Here is a 24,110-nt window from a genome sequence, read left to right as displayed (position 1 = left end):
ATGCTTTGTGTGCAAGACTAATTTAATCTCATCACCACCTCATCATCACACCATTATCATCTTGTTTACTTTTTTATGAGTCAGCTTCTTAAGCGTACATTTGTAACAAGTCAGCGGCTTGCGTACATGCGTGTGTGTGCGCGTGCACATACCCATTTGCGCACTCTCACTTCTTTGGAAAAGCTTTGACTTTGAGCATAGTTCTCAGTAAAAGCTGGTCCTCTGCCCGCTACCCAGCAGATTCTCTCTGTCCCTCCAATGAGAGCTGACAGGGCTCTCCCGACCCGCACTATATCAATCTGGACAGCCAATTACATCCTTTTAACAAGACCGCCCAATTGAAAAAGTTCCATGCACTCTTCTGGTCTCACTGTGTTCCTTGCTCTCTCTCTCTCTCTCTCTCTCTCTCTCTCTCTCTCTCTGACCTCCTGGCCTTGTTCATTTTCTTTGTCTGTCTCTCATTCCAACTATACAGTTAGTATATGTCTGTCTGTCGTCTGTTTCTCTGTCTGTCAGTGTCTCTCTCTGTGTCTTGAAGATAAAAATAATGGATTATATGCCTGGGAATATAAGTCTAGGAGGTGTATTTATTCAGCACTGTTGTGTTAAAACTTTAATGGCATTTCATTTCCCCCCTTGTTTCTCTCTCACTCTTCAGTTTTTGTTTTTTTAGAAACTAATTTAAAAATATTTGTATGTATGTTGTGAGAAACCTGTCTGCACCACTGGCACCCTGTAAGCAGGGCAAGTAGACATTTGGATGGGGCAAGTACATTATTAAACTAAGGAAAGTACTTGCCCTACAGGGCAAATGTAGGAAAAAAATGTCGGACCCTGCCTGCTGGCATCGATCTCACGCTCACTGTAAACTATGATGGAGGCCTATTTAGTCCAGTAATGGCTTTTTATGAACCTATCTGAATAGCAGGTTAACCAAGTCTCCATCTCATCATCATGCAAGCAACGAGTCCAACTCTTGTCTCAAAACCGAAACAATTACCAGAATTCCTCTAACCTTGTGCATGGTAAATCTGGACCATATGACCCTTCAATCAGCCCCCTCGTGATCATATTGTGACGTGCAACACAGATTATTAATGACTACAAATCACACCCTATAGTCACAGACTGCACACACACACACACACACACACACACACACACACACACACACACACACACACACACACACACACACACACACTAGTTCTTTATTTGATTCCACAAATTACAATTAATTTTACAAGGAAACAAATATAACGGGGTTGACAGTTCATGTTCACTTAAGGATACACATGGCACCTCCTCCTCCACACAGACAAACTGCCTATAACAGCCGAAACAGAACAGTATTTGGCAAGTGGTTTGGCTTTGCTCTTTGTCATGCCAGCTATTCTTAGGCCACTCATGGTCAACTTATGCACATGGCCCAGGCTTCCGAATATCAGTATGGCAAATCTACAGCGATACCCCATGGTTTGTTATACTTCCAAGTAATGTTTATCTTGGAATGCCTGGTCCATGTACAAATCAAAGACACAGCCCACCTCCAGAATGAGGACTGGTGTCAACAAAGACAACATCAGGTGTATTTGGGATCTTAGCAAAGACATCGCATGATGGCTAAACCAATCTGGTAACACTCTTGAATGTTTATACATTGCTGCACTAGATGGCACATATTTTCGAACTGCATCAGACACTAGGTCAACAATCCAGTTGTGGCAAGCAATATACACATTTTTGTATGCACTACATCCATTTGTCACACACACACGCACACGCACACGCACACACACACTAAAAAGACCCATACGGTAAAAGGTTCCATTTGTGCACATCCCACTCCCACAGAAAGAATCCCATCCCATCCCAATCCCGGGCCAGAGTAAAAACATAATCCCATCCCGTCCCAATCCCGGGCCAGACTAAAAACTAAATCCCACCCTGTCCCACTCCTGGTAGAATGACTCCCGATCCCATCCCGCCTTCCGTTGTTGTTAACAAATTAGTCATTAGGAAAGGCAATAGATTTTGTGTTCTTTTTAGATTACTGTGTTTCATGCTTTAATGTTTAATTGAAACAATATGGTACCAGGAACAGATAGACTGTGGTAATATTATGAAGCTAATTGATCATTCCCCCCTCCTGCCCCGCTCACATTGACTTTTCATACCCATCCCGGCGTCCCAATACCCGATTGTCTGGGTAACAAATGGAAAATACATGGAGGAGTTTACCGTGTAATGGTCAGAGGAATGCTTAAGATTTACATAAAATAAGTTTGATCGATAAAAATAATCATCATTGTTGACATTTCCTCATTTCATTTTAAGTCGACTTCTTGCTGAGACTATAGGTTATTATAGCTCAGTAGCAATTTGCATCAGCATGTCTGTCTGCTAAGTCATGCATAGACTGCTAATTTAATGATCTATTGTGTAGCGTACTAGCGCTGGGACGGCCCGCTAGTGTGTGTAGCCTGTTGTGTTGCTTTATGTATGTAATGGTCCACTGGGCCTTGGAGAACAGACTGTCCAGCCTCTTTACAATTATGTCCCATTATTGAAACTGAACATTTTATGAGATTGTTAAAAGGACGGCCTGGTTTGTGGACTGCTGCTACAGTACTGTTGGAACAGTCTCACTCCTCGTTTCTTGCCGCTGCGTGTGTGTGCGTGTGCTTGTGTGTGCGTGTGTGTGGGAGGGGGGGAGGGCATGTGCATCGGGAAAAAAGTATGTAGCAGTGGACAATCTTTTATCATGACACCATTTGTCATTGTCTCTTAGCGCGCGTGTGTTCTACCGATAGTGCCCCGACCCATGTCTGTTCTTGTGTACACCGTAAACCATATTTATCTTTTATTGTGCCTTCTTGTGTTTTTTATGTGATGTGTCTTATCCACAATCATTTATCCGTTTGTGTCTTGTGTCTTGTGTCTTATCTGCTTGTGCTCTTTAACCATCACTTCCTTTAGCCTAGACACTCTCTCCTGTATCTACTTATTGTTAACTTCTCTACCTCTACCATACCTCATAATGCAATGATACCTAATTTAGTATTTGCAGGCCAAAGAGTAAAAGTAGAAGTTCTAGACCTCTAGTTCTAGGCTGCATTATTTCCACACAACGACTCTAAGGTATATTAATGACTGCATGGTTCAATGCTGAAAATGGATGGTATTCACCTTTTAAACAGCCTCTTGAGAAGTGACCAGCAAAATGTCCATACTTTCCACAATATTATGTTGCAAAGGGGTTTGGTTCTCACTTCAAACAAAGACACACACACACACGCACACGCACTCGCACTCGCTCTGTTTAGGTCTTGCTCTCTTGCTTCAGGGCTTGCTCACAGCTCCAGTACTATACGTAGTTAGGTCAAGTAAAAGTTAGATATACAACAAGTGCTTCCATCATCTCCGATGTGTGTACTGTTCCATTAGAAGGATAATGCCTGGACAATGGCTATCCCGTGGGGCAGGTGCAGGGGGGCTAGGTAGGGCTAGGGAGGACCAAGCTAATCCTCCATCCCACAGTTCTTTCTCTGTGCATGCTGAGCTCCCCGAGCCCCAGCCGGGCCTGGTGGAGGATGGCTGATAAGTAGCCCGCGGGTCAGAGGGAGGACAGACCAACGACTTCGGAGCTAATCCCTCCTGCAACCCTTTATAAACTATTTGGTATTACTGAGGCGAATTATGAAATGAGACCCTCTCTCATTGGGGGGGTGTGTGTTGTGTGTGTGTGGGGTGTTTAGTCTGTATCGATTTCTGCTTCCTAAGCTGGGTGTGTGCTACAGTAGGTGTGTGTGTGTGTGTGTGTGTGTGTGTGTGCGTGTGTGTGTGTGTGTGCGTGTGTGCTACACTGTGAGAGATTAGCACTGCATTTTTGTTTGGTATTCTTCTTGGCCTTTCTGAAATAGAAGGGCCTGTTCTCTTCCGTTTATACAGTATAGCTCTGAATTCCGCACGCAAATCCACACACGCACACACTCTCACACACACTCTCACACACACTCTCACACTCACTCAAGGCTCTTCCTATATGAATCTGTCTCCAAACACAAAGCCTGAGGGCTCTTGAACTCCATGGCCCTTTAAAGTGGACCCTATTACAGAGCTGTCCTGACTCATGTTGCTGTAAAACCACTTTAAGAGGAAGATGGGCTTCGTGAGAGCTGGGTAAATACTTGATGAAGGCCATAGGCATAGCTCCCAGTGTGTATATGTCCCGGCTTAGGGCTCCTGTTCTGTGTGTGTGGTCTCGCTGAATGTTTGACCACTCACGTTGTCATCCTGGAATGGAGAGACCGCTGACGTCATCAGCATATAAGTATTTCATCACAGGATAACTTGTCCAATGTCATTTTGATTATGCATGCACATCCTGGTACAATCCCAAGTGCCTAAAAATCCATTGCAGGGAAAAATAAATAAATTACGTTGATCCTCAACTCCGCCCTGCTCACTTTATCAGCCTTGGGTGGCTTAAGCCCAAACCACACCAAAGGGTCGCATTGGGACAAAACGTTTTTTACGGTAAACTACACCAATGCAACTCAATGAGTTGCATTGGTGTGGTTGACCTTAAAAAAAACACGGTTTGTCCCCCCCCCCCAAAAAAACAAGGTACTCTTAGAATCTCAAGAATGTCCCTCTTTGCCTGCCGTAGTGTTGTTCCACTCTGCTCTGAATAACCAAGCCCCCAGAATTTCTGGCCAACGTTGAAGTCGTCTCCCTACTGGTCAAAACTGGTACTGCAGGCGGTCTGGGCCCGGGTTAAATGAATGAATGAATTGTGACGTAGGACGTGAATCATGCGGAGGTACCCAAGCCCCCAGTAAGGCTATCCAACGTTGAATCTGCCACTACCTTCTGGCGAAATGTGGAATTGCAGCACTTTAACCCATTCTGACCGGGCACCCATTTTGGTGTTGGCATCATGTCGTGCTTTAGCTATTGAAAAATAGCAGATCTACAAGCTCATATCGCGCCACCGAGTGGCGCGATACGAGCTTGTAGGTCTGCTATTTTTGAAAAATCGACTGACATTTTTAGAATCTGATCTCAGGTCAGAATGGGTTCGTCAGACCAGCGTGTGTCCAGTGGAAACCTCGTATGAATCTGATCTCAGGTCAGAATGGGTTAATGGAAGTGGACGGACGTTCATGACGTCACGTGCGTAAGCCCGGACCTCAAAATTGAGGTCCGGGGCTAGGCTAGGCTAAACTTCCGCTCGCTCAAACCATTGAGTTATAATTATACTTCTGGCAGTCTTCCGGGTGCTTCAAAACCACACTGAGCAACTTCCACTGAAATTAATAGCGTGGGGGGGGGGGGGGGGGGGGGGGGAGGCAGGGCTAACGTTCCGGTTCGGTCTCTATCCTTTTATTACTCTATGGAGGTACCACAAGAACAGCATGAGGGGTACTATGATAGGAGCCAACCAATCATATCGACGCTCGAGGGGTAGGCCTACTATACCCGGAAGACTTCATCATACTTTCGGGTCCTTCAAAACGCTACTGAGCTACTTCCATTGAAGTGAATAGCAGGGGGCGGGGTTGTCGCTCCTCATCCGCTCTCTAGAAATATTATAACTCTGTGAATAACACACGTCTGATACGCTCGTGGATCTCAGTGACTTTACGCACTGCAGTACGTAAGTATCTTACTTGGAGTCAGAAACGTGTTGACACTTTATTGACTGTGAGACAAGAGCATGGCAGCAGAAATACTCGTGTCATCTTCATTTTATGACACTACACAAGTGTTAGAGCCGAATGTTTACGCTGTCGTAGGACCGTGGGGCTGTGCGCCGAAAATAGCAGATCTACAAGCTTACAACGCAGCGTGCTTTAAGCTTGTAGATTTGCAAGACCGGAGCCAAGATTTTATATATATAAACCGTAAAACCCCACAACCATATTTTCCAGGTTCCTTGTTGTTGACAAATCCCTGTTATTACTCAAAACGGTGGTCACCGAGACGCGCTCCGGGCAATGTGATTGGTCTAGAAGCTGTTATGTTGTGTATAGTACACAGGACAACACTGCCCGTCTTTTATTTTCTCCGTGGCGAGCTGAGCTCCCAACGTAAATACAAACTCCCGAAAGAGAGCAGCGGCCAGCGGGAGAACAAGAGAACGTAAAGAATGAAATAATAGAGACAGCGACATAAATAGAATAGGAAAGAAACAGAAAAGGACCAGAAAGGAATCGAATTGAGGCAGATGGGCAGAGAAAGCAGAGGGAAAACAATAGTCGAATTTGAGGAAGTGTTGGCCATGGAGGGTAGCAGATATGAGCACGGTGATAGACTATGAACACCTTCATCAAAACCACCTGGTGGTCACCTCTTTACCATAAACTAGGGATGTGTAAATGTGTCAAAAATGAAAATCGATTAGCATAATTCAATATTAACGATTAATCGGACCCATCCCTACCATAAACTAGACTATGAATTGGCTTTAAGTCCTCTCAAAAGACACTGCTGAATGTCAGTTGGTCCTGATCAAAATTGTATTTATCTCTTTTAAATGTTCTTAAAATTGCTTTTCATTAGCATCAATGGGACCACAGTCCTCTGGTTTTTGGCTATGATTGTGCATTGCTGCCGTTTCTCTGGCCAATAGAGTCTGGACCCCCTCATTGTATTTGTCAAGCATTCAGACCTGTACCTTTCTGTTGATGTACACCTACATGCACTCAACCACTTAAGGAGAATGTGGTGAAGCATGAGTCATCACCATCATCACATAATATCACTTGTTCCACCACATCTCTGTAGACATTAGCCTAGGGTATTTGCGCCACTGAACTTTAAACTTTAAAAGGTGCATTTGTCTTTGTAATGAGGGGTTTAGCACTGCAACAGCACTATAATGTCCCTCTCTAGGCTTTCGATGGACCGCTCTTGCTGATAGTCTATTGACATTCTCAGTCACCCGAGGACAAACCACTCCAAATGTAGATGCAACTTTAGTCACATTTCCAGTGAAACGCTAGTCTTTTTGACTGAGGCTCCAGGCCATCCATTTCCCATTAATGAACCCGCTTTCATAGTCACTTGATCCAAAAATCGAGTTGAGCTGGGACTGCTCAGCATTTTTACACATGCCACAGAGCATGACATGTTGCTAATTGCTTGCTAATTGTTTCTCCACTCATTCATTGAGGTTAGTCAACAACTTTTAAGTGTTATCTCTGGTGAAAGAACCATGAAATTCCTCAATATCTTTGCACCATTCCACACCCTGGCTCCTTTTTAGAGTACGTGGAAAGCTCTCAACAAAAGCTAGACTCCTCCGGCAGACTTTTCAGTTTTACTTGTGCTTTGAATGAAGTGCCATGGATCTCTTGGCAGCTCAGACAAAAGGACCTGCGACTTTATAGAATATTCTCTCTTAATCTGACTCTAAGTTGTCCATATGATGTGGACGAAAGCCGAACAGATTCAGTTATTTTTATAGATCACGCCTCATCCGTTGTCTGGCTGTGAATGATAATTTTCTTTTCTCCTCTCTTTTATAACAGCCAGTCTGACTCATATACGACTGGGACCAAGGCCAGCATGACAGGAATAACAAGCCAGCTCACAGATCAGTGTTTAACCGCTAATTTGTATGGCCATTAGCTAGAACCACACAGAGTTGTGGATTCGCTCGCATTTTTCTCACTTTATTTTCTCTCTCGATCATGCTCTCTGGCTTTTTCCGTCTCACTCTACCCAGCTCAATTTATTTCCCTCCCAGTCCCTACTGTACATCTTAATGTCTGTCTTTCGTTCTCTCTCTCTCCCCATCTCTCTGTGTCTCTCTGTCCAGTCGCCAACGACCCATTAGCTTGTATAACTGCAGTAGGCAGTGATTACTGGCCATATTCACTGTGTGATCATAGTGCTGACTTCTTCCCTTCAGTCTTTGTCTTTTAGCACTGACTGATTACCCAACTCCTCACTGGAGTACACTGATCCTTTCATATTAGCTCTTATTCCTTTATTTGTACTCTTTCTCTCTCTCTCTCTCTCTCTCTCTCTGTCTGTCTCTGTCTCTGTCTCTGTCTCTGTCTCTGTCTCTGTCTCTGTCTCTGTCTCTGTCTCTGTCTCTGTCTCTGTGTCTTGTCATCTCACTAAAATGTTCAGTATTTCCTTCAGTCCATTCAACACTTCAGTCCCAAACAAGATATCTTGAAAAGAGTGTATTCCTCCGCCACAGAGGAATGAGGATGAACTTTAACCATTTTGGTGACCTCGTGACCCTGCCTCTAGCGCCACCCTCAGCCTACTAGCAGGGATTTTAGACTCTTAGTCTTGTTTTCTCCCTATTGCTGTCATTATCTTCTCGTTTGTGCCTCCCTTTTTCTCTCTGTCCCAGTTTCTTCCCATCCATATGCCCTCTTTGACTCTTAATAGTTGTGTGAAAAGCTTCTGTGTTATCAGCTTGCCACAGTGCCAGGCTCCTGGCTCTCAGTGGTGTTAAAACAATAATGCTAATGTGGTGTTTAGTCAAGGGCATTTAACAGTGTATTGCAGCTTCTCTGTTCCCTGGAACCAGACAGTCCTACTTCAAACTGGGGGCTGTATTCTTCATAATTAAACACATCCAACCCGTTTTCAGTGAACCTTTTCAACTCCCAAATGTCTTCATTATAGTTATTCTGTACTTGGAGTATATCGTTAAAAGCAAGGCTTAAGGTGTTAAAAGACAAACAAACAAAAACACATTTACCCTTGAATTAACATGCTGAAGTTGTTCATATAATTACCAAAGTTAAAGGGATATTTCACTTAAAAAAACTTTTGATGATTTCATCGTCTACTCAGGCTTATGTGAACACAAGTTACTTTGTTCTGGTAACTGATATTGTCCTTCTAATACGTGAGGGGGCCGAGTTTTTTATTTACTGTTTTCATTTATTTGTAATAATTGTTTTTGAAAAGAAAATCCTCCAGGGGCAGGACAGAGGAGACTAAAAAAATCTAAAATAATTATTACAAATAAATAAAACAGTAAATAGAAAAAGAAAACGCTCTAAAATGCTGAATCGAACAACTTAAAAACTGTCTGGTGTGGTTACAAAAGCCTGAGTAGACGATGACATTTTTTAAAAAGTGAAATATCCCTTTAAACATAATGTAACTGCTGATGTCACTGTAGATGTCTGAAGTTATAGATCGATTTAATATGTTGATAAAAGTTTTACTTGAAACAATTATAATATAACCCATTCTGACCGGGCACCCATTTTGGTGTCAGCATCATGTTATGCTTTAGCTATTTAAAAATAGCAGATCTACAAGCTCATATCGCGCCACCGAGTGGCGCGATACGAGCTTGTAGGTCTGCTATTTTTGAAAAATCGAAGAGCGACTAACATTTTTTGAATCTGATCTCAGGTCAGAATGGGTTATTCAGACAAGTGCGTGTCCAGCAGAAACCTCGTATGAATCTGATCTCAGGTCAGAATGGAGTAAATGAGCTGTTTCAGGCATCAAGACTGTGCTGTTTACTGTATATTAGTGTACACCTGATGAATCAAATCTAACTTCATTTTTATAGCCCATTTTCAACAGCCAAAAGCTGACCAAAGTGCTGAACAAGGCAAAGCAATTCAAAGCATCGTTACAACATAAACATAAATGGCACAGTGACGTAAATAGGTTTTCAATGTAATCAGTCCCGGGATGCAGGGATGGTCTTTTAGATGAGTCCCAGGGACATTTTATGAGTCCCACTTCAACCACGTTAGGAGTCATATTTTACAAATTGCAGCATTTAACTCCCATTTAATTTTATATGGTTATAATGTGGTTATATTCATGTAGAAAACAGAAGAAGAAATGATTATTATAACTGAATCTAGCATAATAACTAGAATAAAAAACAGTACAGTAGTCCATCCCGTGGATGCAGAGGTCATTGTTTTATTGCGTCCCTTAACTATAAACTGCGTTTTGGGATGCACCCTATTTTAATCTCTGATGGCAATACATATAAAAGAAGAACGTGCATTGACAGAGTAAAAAATACAAAGACAGAAGAGCTCAAGTGTGATTAAAAGCAAGGGAGAACAGATGGGTTTTAAGTAAGGATTTAAAAACCCCAATCGACTGGGCAGATCTAATGGGGAACATGTTCCAGAGCCTGATGAAGGAAGGTTCATCTTATCTTAGTTTTTATAACCTCTCATGCACAGAAGCACAAACCCATGCATGTATTCATAGCAGAGTGATATGTATTTACTTTTTATTAAACTAATTAACTAGCCACAAAATGTCTTCATGTTTCCGTTGCATTATTAATCACAGCCAGCAGTCTGAGCCTTTTGTGGAGCTGTCCATGGTTCTGAAACAGACATTCTCCTGCAGCTTTCTCTCATTTCCGCTGTCCATGGTGCTGAACTGGAGGTCAATGAGGAGTTGATATGAGGGCATCTTTTTCTTGTCTTGCAGCTTGTTTCCAGAGAGCTGATCTGTATTAATCCGGCCTCTGTTATCATCATGTGTTTTACTTTTCTCTTAAAGCACAGAGGATGTTGCAACGCTTTTTGTCCATCCGCGCCTCGGCTTAGTTCCTCAACAGATGGTATTAGTGTTGTTAGCAAAAGACACTTCCACCACAGATTTTTTGTGATCCCTCTAAACTTGTCTCTTTTTGGATTATTTCCAAAATATCAGGCTGTCATTGCTTGGAACTGTTCATTTTCTTTCTGTTTATTCTAGAGGGTATGGACCAAACATTTGGGTTTATGTAGAAAGGGTCAATGGCTTCTGTTTCTTATAAGATTCATGCTTCATGTTTGTGGACACACAAGGACACATGGCGGCAGTCAGATTATTTTTCATTTCAAATGACAATAACAAAAGTAAAAGAACATATTATCTCACCTCAATTTGTCCTCTCTCTCTCACAGTGGTGCTGCTGAATTCTAAAGAGACTCAGGCGGAGCTGGGCTGGACATCCTATCCCCCCAATGGGGTGAGTACCTCTTTTTTGAGCATGACTTTCCGAAATGTTGTCATAGGCCAGCCAAGTCTTTAATGTTTGCTTAGGGCAGTTATTATGCATTTTATGACAGCCAACTATATGGACTTTAATGTTTGTTTAGGACAGTAAGACGTCATCTGGCTGATATAAATCCTGCCCTCGCTGCACCCCTCACTTCACACGGGTGATTTTCTTTTCAATCTCTTCGATTCAATTCCACTCTTTTAATTGTTAAGGTCCGGCTCTCAGACCATAACAAAGAATGGGATAAATGCAAAAATGTAATTTATTAAATAGAATAATTAACCCATTCTGAACGGGAACCCATTTTGGTGTTAGCATCATGTCGTGCTTTAGCTATTGAAAAATAGCAGATCTACAAGCTCATAGCGCGCCACTGAGTGGCGCGCTACGAGCTGTTAGGTCTGCTATTTTTGAAAAATCGAAGAACGACTGACATTTTTAGAATCTGATCTCAGGTCAGAATGGGTTAATCAGACCAGTGTGTGTCCAGTGGAAACCTCGTATGAATCTGATCTCAGGTCAGAATGGGTTAAGGTCCGGCTCTCAGACCATAACAAAGAATGGGATAAATGCAAAAATGTAATTTATTAAATGGAATAATTAAGTTTAAAGTAGAACGGACACATGTTTCCAACAAAAACCTGGCAGGGAAACTAATCTGCCCAACAGAGGACTGAGTCAAACAAACAATATGCCCTGTGTGGCCCAGGTGGAAGAGAAAGAACCACAGGCAAGGTGGCTCTTTTATAGTGATTGGAGGAACTGGCCAGCTGCCTCCAATCCTTGATTGCCACCACTCTCCAACCATGCAGGTCCCATCATCACACTGAACAGATTAGTATTAGTAAAGCACACACATAAACCATGGAGGTCCCATCACACTGAACAGATTAGTATTAGTAAAGCACACACATAAACCCTGACATAATGAATCAATTCAGTGCATCATGATGACATCTCCAATTTCACTACAAATCCATTTCACTATGATGAATCCATTCCAATACAAAATAATGCCGATCATAATAAACAAATGCATTGAAATCACTTATTATATGATGTGTTTTCAGCACATTCGAGTGAAACATTTAATTACATTTAATTTTATTTTGCCCAAAAATCATGAATTGTAATTTTCACTGACATTCCAAATTGATGCAATTTAAATTGGCATTTTGTCACACTGTGTGTGTGTGTGTGTGTGTGTCTGTGTCTGTGTCTGTGTCCGTGTGTCCGTGTCCGCCCCGACGTGATGGTTAGTTTCCACCAAGAACCACCATTTGTTTGTGTCCGTTTGTCTTGCTTACAGTAGTATTATCGCTCACTCCCCATCTCGGCTCTAGCACTCACTTTCACTCTCTCTCTCTCTCTTCACACTCTCTCTCTCTGTCGTCACACACTCTGTCTCTCTCTCTCTCTCTCTCTCTCCATTTTTGTCTCTGCAGTCCAGAGCTCATCATGATCACTAATCGATGAGGCTAATCCAGCCCAGGATACTGCAGTGTTCAACCAGCCACACAGAGCTGCTGCCACAGATAAATTGTCCAACTCCCACCAATCGATTTGGCTTGTAAAAACCCTGTGCCGCTAAGTTATGACTGCAAGATAAATGCCGTGGCAGGGACCCTTTAAAGAATCGCCCAGTGTCACGGCACTTATTCATCCACTTTTCACCTGAAGCTTGCATGAGACTCAAATCATACTCGTTGACTCACAGAAAGACACGCACAAACACACGCACACGCACGTGTACAGATATTCATGTTTGCTCGTATACACACACACACACACACACACACACACACACACACAACAAATGGTTGTTGAGGTAATGTATAGCATTAGTAGGATTGATGGGACGCATGCCAACACACACACACACACACACACACACACACACACGTGCACACACATTGTGCACCTCTGTGTCCACGGGTGTGTAGGTGGTTATTATGAATTGATGCTCTGTTGGAGGTGGTGGTGAGACCACATGCAAAGCTGTAAATCCAGGATTAATGGACTTGTCTGAGTCACACACAGGGTCCATGAGAGTTGGCCAAGAAAAAGCACACTGCCTCCACCTTCATTTAGTCACTTTGATAATGGTGTAGTTTATCACCTTAGCATCACTGTGTGTGTGTGTGTGTGTGTGTGTGTGTGTGTGTGTGTGTGTGTGTGTGTGTGTGTGTGTGTGTGTGCGAGACAAGGGGAAATATGTCCTTGCATTTGATTTAGTCATATCTCTATATTTTAAATGCTGATCTTTGTCCTTACTCAGCCATCAGTAGATTAATTCCAAACAAATTGGCATAATTTTTTAAACCCCACGAACCCCAGTATCCTCATTTTGGGGCTTATTTTACAAGCTCACATGTTGTGAGCTTGTCACATGTTGTGAGCTTGTATCTTTTGTTGTATTTATTGTTGGATATTTGTGTGTAGAGGGAAAGAAGGGGGGACCATGTCTAGACCGGTGGGGGACCCCGCTTAACTAGCACGGGGGTGAAATCATCCCTCAACGCCTTCTGACATACGTAGTAGGGGTTGGCCCTTGCATCCAGCAGCCCAACCCAGTAGTCGCTTTGAGTGGCACCGCACAAAACCACGGGAGAACGCATGTACTGTACTGTATGTCGGACATTACTAAACCTATACCTCAGTCTTAACCCATTCTGACCTGAGATCAGATTCATACGAGGTTTCCACTGGACACACATTGGTCTGATTGACCCATTCTGACCTGAGATCAGATTCTAAAAATGTCAGTCGTTCTTCGATTTTTCAAAAAAATAGCAGACCTACAAGCTCGTATCGCGCCACTCGGTGGCGCGATATGAGCTTGTAGATCTGCTATTTTTCAATAGCTAAAGCACGACATGATGCTAATACCAAAATGGGTGCCCGGTCAGAATGGGTTAACCGGCCATCTATGTCGCTCTAAAACTTTACTTTATCTGCAAAAGAAAGTTTTTTGAGGTGGGCTCAAAAATAGTGGCACAAGCGGTATTCACACCTGAGAAGTAGGGATTGAAAGTCTATTGACTAACGAGGCATGCTACGAGCTGGCTGCCAGAATGGGTTTTCAGGCTCTAATGGAACATGTAAAAGTCCCTCTCCATCCTCCATATTTCTGACGGAAGCCGTTGAGGGCTGATTTCACCCCCTATGCAGTTAACTAAGGATATAGGATTTAAATGGTGAACAATGTTTTTCTCTGAAAGAAAGGAGAAATTCACACACCGCTGAAACTCAGAATCAAACTTTATTGTCACATCACATTACAAGTAACATGGGTGAAATTCTTGTTTGTGCAGGCTCATCATTGCAGTTAAAAGAAAGAAAGTGCATAGTACATGACTAATCTACATGGTACAATATGTATGCATATAAAATAATAAATAAAGTGATGTAGCCTATGTGTATATACCATAGACTGTAAAAAATATGGACAAAGCGTTCGCCGGGTCTAACATGAACGTAAAATGAAGCCTGTTATTCTTGCACTGTAAGTCGCCATCTTTCTAGATCCGTTTGGCACCAGCTGGCCATTGGCTGGCTCCGTTTTGGACCAGCTGGCCATTGGCTGCCCAGACAACGAGGCGGGACTTCCCCCTTTCTTCTCTGTTGGTTTTTATTTTGACTCGAGTGGGAGGGGAATCCCGATCATAGACTGTAACGGTAGCCACGCCCCTCAGAACATACGCGATGTTTTTTTTTCTTTATGGTCATTTTTTTAATTAATGGGACCATAATTTTCCAAAAAGAATATTATGACATTAGAAATGAGACTTTAAACTAGTGACTGGAAGAAGAAAGTATTCATGACCATGTTTATTAAGGTAATACAGTCTAGGTGAAGTTGGGCCAAAATACATGGGCCTCTATGGAGCTATGGGGCTTTTTGGGTCCAGTCCAGCGCCACAACAGGCCATTATATGAACTACCGATTTCAAATGAGGCTTCACGAAATATCTGGCTGACTGCCCCCCTGGTATATACAGAGTAGTCTCTACTATCAATAATAAGCAGACTTGGCAACCTGACTGTAGAAAGTAGCAGTACAGTAAAGAACCTGGGGGGTTATTATTGATTCTGAATCAAGATTACAACTTGTCCAAAATGCAGCAGCCAGAGTTTTAACTAGAACTAAGATGAGAGAACATATTACTCCAGTTTTGGCATCACTGCACTGGCTTCCGGGTGTTTTTAGGATTGATTTTAAAATTATTTTACTTGTCTATAAAGCTCTCAATGGTCTCGCACCTTCCTACCTACATGACTGCCTGCCTAAATATGTCCCAAACCGCCCCCTAAGGTCTTCCACTGCTGGCCTGCTCGCTTTGCCTAAAAAAATGGCAACTAAAAAATACGGGGAAGCAGCTTTTTGCTTCTACGGGCCGTCTGCATGGAACAAGCTCCCGCTGTACCTTCGTCAGGCAGCCTCTGTAGACATTTTTAAAGCTCAGCTCAAGACCCACTTCTACAACATTGCTTTTAATTTATCTTTAATTTTTAATTTTTTGTTATTCATGTCCTCACTGTATTGCATTACTGCTTGTTTTTTAATGTCGTTGCCTTGCTTTTCTTTTGTTCTCCATTGTTATGTAAAGCACTTTGAGCTGCATTTCATGTCATGAAAGGTGCTATACAAATAAAGTTTTATTATTATTACTAAAGGAGACCAATCCGTTCAGTCTGTGTGGCGTCACCAATCCTAGCTCTTGTTCAGCAGTCTAATTGTGGACAAGTAGAAACTGTTCAAGAGTCTGGTGGTGCTGCTCTTGATGCTCATATAGCTCATATTTGCCCGGCCGTGGGCGTGGAAGTGGTTTGAACAGGCTATGGCTGGGGTGATGGATGTCCCTGATAATGCTCTCAGCCTTAGCCACACAACGTCTCTCGTGTATTTCCTGGAGTGGGGAAAGCTCCCCTCCCACGATGCGCTGTGCTGTTCGCACCACTATATCTGTCATGTTGCGTCCATCAGTCTCCGTCAGCAGGGGAACGTGCACGTATTGATCCCCAATAGTCCAATAAACCCCTTTTTATTTTGCATGTTGATTACTCTGTTTATTCAACACATTGGCATGAAGAATCCTAATCAATACCACCGCCTAATCCATAGATTCTTGTTCTGTCAATTATAGCTATCAGAATGACATTTCACTTGATTGATTTACATGGAATTGCTCCATTGACGCCATGTTCATGGTGGCCACTTTGAAATTGCTGTTGAACTTGGCTTTCTACTCTCATTTAGACAACAACGACGTTTTCGAGGGTTGAAATCGTAACAAAGTGAAAACACATTCCACACAAAAAAAAAAAAAACGCTGTTTCCTCTAGTCTCCATGTAAACGGGCAAAACTGTGAATCACACATCGTGGCTCACATGGGCTCACAACGCGTATGTTTATTACATTGATGCAGGGCTTCTGTTTATTACATTGATGCAGGGCTTCTGTTTATTACATTGATGCAGGGCTTCTGTTTATTACATTGATGCAGGGCTTCTGTTTATTACATTGATGCAGGGCTTCTGTTTATTACATTGATGCAGGGCTTCTGTTTATTACATTGATGCAGGGCTTCCTTTTATTACATTGATGCAGGGCTTCCTTTTATTACATTGATGCAGGGCTTCTGTTTATTACATTGATGCAGGGCTTCTGTTTATTACATTGATGCAGGGCTTCTGTTTATTACATTGATGCAGGGCTTCTGTTTATTACATTGATGCAGGGCTTCTGTTTATTACATTGATGCAGGGCTTCCTTTTATTACATTGATGCAGGGCTTCTGTTTATTACATTGATGCAGGGCTTCTGTTTATTACATTGATGCAGGGCTTCCTTTTATTACATTGATGCAGGGCTTCTGTTTATTACATTGATGCAGGGCTTCCTTTTATTACATTGATGCAGGGCTTCTGTTTATTACATTGATGCAGGGCTTCTGTTTATTACATTGATGCAGGGCTTCCTTTTATTACATTGATGCAGGGCTTCTGTTTATTACATTGATGCAGGGCTTCTGTTTATTACATTGATGCAGGGCTTCCTTTTATTACATTGATGCAGGGCTTCTGTTTATTACATTGATGCAGGGCTTCCTTTTATTACATTGATGCAGGGCTTCTGTTTATTACATTGATGCAGGGCTTCTGTTTATTACATTGATGCAGGGCTTCTGTTTATTACATTGATGCAGGGCTTCCTTTTATTACATTGATGCAGGGCTTCCTTTTATTACATTGATGCAGGGCTTCTGTTTATTACATTGATGCAGGGCTTCCTTTTATTACATTGATGCAGGGCTTCCTTTTATTACATTGATGCAGGGCTTCTGTTTATTACATTGATGCAGGGCTTCTGTTTATTACATTGATGCAGGGCTTCTGTTTATTACATTGATGCAGGGCTTCTGTTTATTACATTGATGCAGGGCTTCTGTTTATTACATTGATGCAGGGCTTCTGTTTATTACATTGATGCAGGGCTTCTGTTTATTACATTGATGCAGGGCTTCCTTTTATTACATTGATGCAGGGCTTCCTTTTATTACATTGATGCAGGGCTTCTGTTTATTACATTGATGCAGGGCTTCCTTTTATTACATTGATGCAGGGCTTCTGTTTATTACATTGATGCAGGGCTTCTGTTTATTACATTGATGCAGGGCTTCTGTTTATTACATTGATGCAGGGCTTCTGTTTATTACATTGATGCAGGGCTTCTGTTTATTACATTGATGCAGGGCTTCCTTTTATTACATTGATGCAGGGCTTCCTTTTATTACATTGATGCAGGGCTTCTGTTTATTACATTGATGCAGGGCTTCTGTTTATTACATTGATGCAGGGCTTCTGTTTATTACATTGATGCAGGGCTTCCTTTTATTACATTGATGCAGGGCTTCTGTTTATTACATTGATGCAGGGCTTCCTTTTATTACATTGATGCAGGGCTTCTGTTTATTACATTGATGCAGGGCTTCCTTTTATTACATTGATGCAGGGCTTCTGTTTATTACATTGATGCAGGGCTTCTGTTTATTACATTGATGCAGGGCTTCTGTTTATTACATTGATGCAGGGCTTCCTTTTATTACATTGATGCAGGGCTTCTGTTTATTACATTGATGCAGGGCTTCTGTTTATTACATTGATGCAGGGCTTCCTTTTATTACATTGATGCAGGGCTTCTGTTTATTACATTGATGCAGGGCTTCTGTTTATTACATTGATGCAGGGCTTCCTTTTATTACATTGATGCAGGGCTTCCTTTTATTACATTGATGCAGGGCTTCTGTTTATTACATTGATGCAGGGCTTCTGTTTATTACATTGATGCAGGGCTTCTGTTTATTACATTGATGCAGGGCTTCTGTTTATTACATTGATGCAGGGCTTCTGTTTATTACATTGATGCAGGGCTTCCTTTTATTACATTGATGCAGGGCTTCCTTTTATTACATTGATGCAGGGCTTCCTTTTATTACATTGATGCAGGGCTTCCTTTTATTACATTGATGCAGGGCTTCTGTTTATTACATTGATGCAGGGCTTCTGTTTATTACATTGATGCAGGGCTTCCTTTTATTACATTGATGCAGGGCTTCCTTTTATTACATTGATGCAGGGCTTCCTTTTATTACATTGATGCAGGGCTTCCTTTTATTACATTGATGCAGGGCTTCTGTTTATTACATTGATGCAGGGCTTCTGTTTATTACATTGATGCAGGGCTTCCTTTTATTACATTGATGCAGGGCTTCCTTTTATTACATTGATGCAGGGCTTCCTTTTATTACATTGATGCAGGGCTTCCTTTTATTACATTGATGCAGGGCTTCCTTTTATTACATTGATGCAGGGCTTCTGTTTATTACATTGATGCAGGGCTTCCTTTTATTACATTGATGCAGGGCTTCTGTTTATTACATTGATGCAGGGCTTCCTTTTATTACATTGATGCAGGGCTTCTGTTTATTACATTGATGCAGGGCTTCCTTTTATTACATTGATGCAGGGCTTCTGTTTATTACATTGATGCAGGGCTTCCTTTTATTACATTGATGCAGGGCTTCTGTTTATTACATTGATGCAGGGCTTCCTTTTATTACATTGATGCAGGGCTTCTGTTTATTACATTGATGCAGGGCTTCTGTTTATTACATTGATGCAGGGCTTCCTTTTATTACATTGATGCAGGGTCGTAGGCGATATTTAGAGTCCCTAGACTGAGGAAGCGCTCCCTCGCCCGTTCATCCTACAAATGTAGCGACTAGCGATCGTGAATGTAAACTATGATGTAAACAAAAAGCCTTTTGATGGGAAATAGAACGGAAGTGGTTCTACTAGTACATGCGTGCCTGGTCTATCTGGCAGTGCGTCACCGCCACCTAGCGACCTGGCATGCACACTACAGCGTTTTCATTCACTGTTGCGTCTCCGTGTAAAGGCTGAATAAAAATATATAAATGAGAACGCAGCGGGACTTTGCCGTTTTCTCTGGAGACTGTTGCCGTCTAAAAGTGGCCTTAGTTTAAACACTTGTATCCCGCACAGAAAGGAGCACTAAAGCCAAACCTCTTAACTAGGATCCCGTTTTCTTTGCTCCCGATTTTTGATTTTCCCGATCCGATATTCATATTTTTATAGAACACTTCTGCCATATGACAATAGTATAATATCCTAAAAAAGATATCCTATTGATACTAGGGATGTCCCGTTCACGTTTTTTGCTCCCGGTCCGATTCTGAAATCGGCCCTGATTAATGATCACACATCACATATCGGGACAACCCTACTCTTTACCACTAATCTAAGAGAAATCCCCCCTTGGCCAGGGAGATATTAGACTTTGGGCAGAGGCTCTGGAAAAAGGTGAACATTATTTTGTCAAAAATAGCAGTGACACATGTCACGTTAGAAGTCATTGTGAGCTTGCAGTATATATACCTGTAGACCCCTGCCCTGAAGTACCACAGTCAAAGTATATATAGGGTTTAAGTTGCTTATATTTCACCCATACTGTGCATAAAAATGGTTGTCTCTGATGTCCTGAGACAATGCGTGTCATGTTCTCTATTCATCCACGCTCCCCCACATCATATTTACAATGTACAATTACTGCATCACGTGTCTAATTTTCTCTGTTCTTGTCCTCTCTCCCTTATCCCTCCCTCCCTTCTTCCATTATTCCTCCTTCCTTTGACCCTCGACCCCCCCCCCCCCTCCCAGTGGGAGGAGATCAGCGGCGTGGATGAGAAGTACAAGCCCATCCGGACGTACCAGGTGTGCAACGTGATGGAGCCCACCCAGCAGAACAACTGGCTGCAGACGGGCTGGGTGGCGCGGCGCGGCGGCCAGCGCATCTTCGTGGAGCTGCAGTTCACGCTGCGCGACTGCAACAGCATCCCCGGCGTGGCAGGCACCTGCAAGGAGACCTTCAACCTGCTGTACGTGGAGACGGACCGCGACCTGGGCGGCGTCACGCGGGAGGACCGCTACACCAAGATCGACACCATCGCCGCCGACGAGAGTTTCACGCAGGGCGACCTCGGCGAGCGCAAGATGAAGCTCAACACGGAGGTGCGCGAGATCGGCCACCTCAACCGCAAGGGCTTCCACCTGGCCTTCCAGGACGTGGGCGCCTGCGTGGCCCTGGTGGCCGTGCGCGTGTACTACAAGCGCTGCCTCGCCACGGTGCAGAACCTGGCCGTGTTCCCTGACACGGTGGCCGAGGCGGCCTTTGCCACGCTGGTGGAGGTGCGCGGCGCCTGCGTCAACAACTCGGAGGTGGACACCGACAGCCCTCCCAGGATGCACTGCAGCGCCGAGGGCGAGTGGCTGGTGCCCATCGGGAAGTGCAGCTGCAGCGCTGGATTTGAGGAGGGACACAGCAGCTGTGAAGGTAAGAGATTGATGGATCAATGGACAGAACTGGCATAATATATATTTAAGAAAGGTTAGCAACTGCTAGTGTACTGTAGGAGTTTGTGGAAAGGTCTAGATGGCAGAATGGAGGTAATGGTGGAAAACAGGAAACTGTTTCAGAGCAGCTGTGTCGGTATAGGAGAAGAGGGCGGTTTGGGGATTGATTTGATTTATTTTGGACTCAAGGCAGGCGTTCATTTTAAATGTATCCCTAACTTTTGCGCCCCGAGGAGGATGGCGCACGGAAGCAGAACTTTTTTGTTTTCCATCGTGGTCCTTGAGACGGGAGGAGCATAAGGATGCAGCGAAGGCAGGGAGGAAAAAAGGAAGAGGCACAAACATCTGGTAGATAAATATAGCGACATAGATGGAGAAGAAAGGGCAGGTAGACGGAGAGACAGATGCCAGAGGGAAGGTTGAGGAACCAGCACGCAGGATATGCTACGCAGGCCGTGGAAGAGTGTGAAGATGCAGAGAACATAAAGGGTGGGAGGGATAACGGAGTGACGGCGGGGAGAGAGACGGGAACAGATGGGACGTCGACTGAGATGAACTGCAGTGGAAATCGCTGCTGTCGTTTCTGGCAGGAACCTTAGATCTCCATATTACTTTTTATGTCTGTTAATAAATTAATGCCCTACTACTTCATCGTACACGAGGATTGTGCAAAAGTAATACAAGTATTAAAGTAAAAAAAAAAAGCTCACAACACCTCACGAGCTATTTTAGATACTTTTTAAAAACTTTGAAAGTGAAAGCGACTGTATGTTGTCTTTGGGTTTGATGAATATTTAACCAAATATTAACAAGAGCTTCTGTTACTTTATACCCCTATTTCTTCTGAAAAGTAACCGTATTGCTTATTGAATGTACAAGGTTTCTGCAAGGCAGTGAGACACGTTGGGACAAAATAACACTGATGAAAGTGCTTCTCTCTTTGTCTGTGACACGGCTCCGTCTCTGTCACCTCGCCGGCGCTTTTGTCACTCGTTGAAAGGCACCGAATATAAGAAGGCTTTTTCCGCAAATGCCATTTCTTTGTTCTATACGTTTGGTATTATATATATATATTATATATCACGCGTGGCGCCATGTGAGCGGGTTGCACGCCAGCCTCCTCTCTGAGCAACTCTCTCTGTGGGCCTCGTGTTCATGAGAGCACTGGTGGAAAGTAACTAAGTACATTTACTTAAGTACTGTACTTAAGTACAATTTTGAAGTATTTGTACTTTACTAGGGTATTTTCGATTTCCAATACTTTTACTTCTACTCCACTACATTTCAGAGGCAAATATTGTACTTTTACTACCATTACATTTATTTTAGTTACTTTGTAGATTTTGATTATGTTTACAATACATGCATGAACCACTTCAGCCCATATACATTTCGACCATTTGAAAATAGCCAATCTACAAGCTCACAACGTGTCGTTGTGAGCTTGTAGATCTGCTATTTTCGAAGATTATTGGGACATTCTTCACAATGAGTACTTCTTCTGTTGGTATTTACGTACATTTCCGTATTACGAGTATTTCTATATTGCAGAATTTATACTTTTACTTAAGTAAAACATGTGAATAATTCTTCCACCACTGCTGAGCAGCCTGAATTGCTCTTTCTGTGTGCCTCGTGTCAGAGAGAGAGAGAGAGAGAGAGAGAGAGAGTAGGGCTAATGTCCCCTGTTGGCTGTCCCCTCCATTGTGTTGTAACACCAATGCCTTGTGACTCACAACTCACATTGTTGGTGGTGGGCCTGGATGAACCACACAGAACATGTTTATTGCTCATGAACACTGCTGGGCAATTTGCAATTTGTTCCTTTAACTGGCTGGCAGGCTGAGCGTGCTGGCGAGGAGTATTATGGGATCATTTTCTTGTTTTTGTGTGTGTGTTCACTTTCAGTTCTGGTATATGGAGGGAAGCGGTCGCTCTAAATCAGAGGAAGTCATAGATATTGGCCCTAATGCTTATCAAACGGAGTCACTGCTCTGTGCGTACAGTACAAGACACTGCCATATAGGGCCTTAACCCATTCTGACCGGGCACCCATTTTGGTGTCGGCATCATGTTATGCTTTAGCTATTTAAAAATAGCAGATCTACAAGCTCATATCGCGCCACCGAGTGGCGCGATACGAGCTTGTAGGTCTGCTATTTTTGAAAAATCGAAGAGCGACTGACATTTTTAGAATCTGATCTCAGGTCAGAATGGGTTCATCAGACCAGTGTGTGTCCGGCGGAAACCTCGTATGAATCTGATCTCAGGTCAGAATGGGTCAATTAATGCTCCGTCGTACAACGGTGTCGCGAGCCGAACCAGTGACGTCAGTTTGACACGTGGCGTCTTGTGCTTGTGCTGCTGCAGTAGTGCCTGGCATGTGGCTAGTGTATTGGTATGCAGTAAAACAGACTGTACTGTGTGGTGTATTGGTATGCAGTAAAACAGACTGTACTGTGTGGTGTAATGCTGCATGGCAGGGGGACATCATCGGGTGGGGGGGGGGGGGGGGGGGGTGTAGCATGCTGACTTCACTCTTTCTGGCTTCCTGCTGGTAAATTATTGTAATGGATGGTCGTCATTGCAAATGAGCATCTGTGTTACAAATTCACTTTCGTCAGATGATTTTTGTGTGTGTGTGCACATGAGTGTGTGTGTGTGTGTGTGTGTGTGTGTGTGTGTGTGTGTGTGTGCACATGAGTGTGCATGAGTGTGTCTGTGTGCGTACATGAGCATACGTGTGTGTGTGTGTGTGTGCATGTGCATGCATGAGAGTGTGTGTGTGTGTGCGCATGTGCATGCATGAGAGTGTGTGTGTGTGCGCATGTGCATGCATGAGAGTGTGTGTGTGTGTGTGGAGGAGGTGAACTCATTCTGTAGACTTGTGTGTAGGTGCTGGCTGAGAATGGCTCACATTGTGATTAATTTCACACACACCACGCATGTGTCCGCATACAGCCATACACCGTGATGTATCAACTGCATGTCATTCAAAAGCACTAAGGGGATAGCTCGTTTGAAAATGTAAATAAAAAGACGAAGGAGGGGCTTCAAGAGAAGGGGTTGGGTGCAGAATAAGATAAAAAAGATAGTTCATCAGAGTTTAATCTAAGTTGACACTTTATTGACCGCGTGTTATGCCGCTGTGGTTGCACA

At 43.1% G+C, this 24,110-nt stretch overlaps 1 protein-coding gene across 1 annotated transcript in view; it reads left to right on the top strand.

Annotated features, from left to right (window-relative positions):
- The window catches only part of epha10 (EPH receptor A10), a gene marked incomplete at both ends in the record, with an annotated part of 222,557 nt that overhangs the window by 33,546 nt on the left and 164,901 nt on the right, over window positions 1-24,110 (top strand). The window contains 2 exon segments of the mRNA XM_083772484.1: window positions 10,917-10,981; window positions 20,259-20,931. Of these exon segments, the coding sequence (XP_083628610.1) occupies window positions 10,917-10,981; window positions 20,259-20,931 (738 nt within the window).

The sequence above is a fragment of the Protomyctophum parallelum genome (assembly GCF_964188405.1).
Source record: "Protomyctophum parallelum genome assembly, chromosome: 1".
Classification (NCBI taxonomy): domain Eukaryota; kingdom Metazoa; phylum Chordata; class Actinopteri; order Myctophiformes; family Myctophidae; genus Protomyctophum; species Protomyctophum parallelum.
The sequence above is the reverse complement of the archived record's forward strand: the minus strand, read 5'-3'. Positions and strand labels throughout refer to the sequence as shown.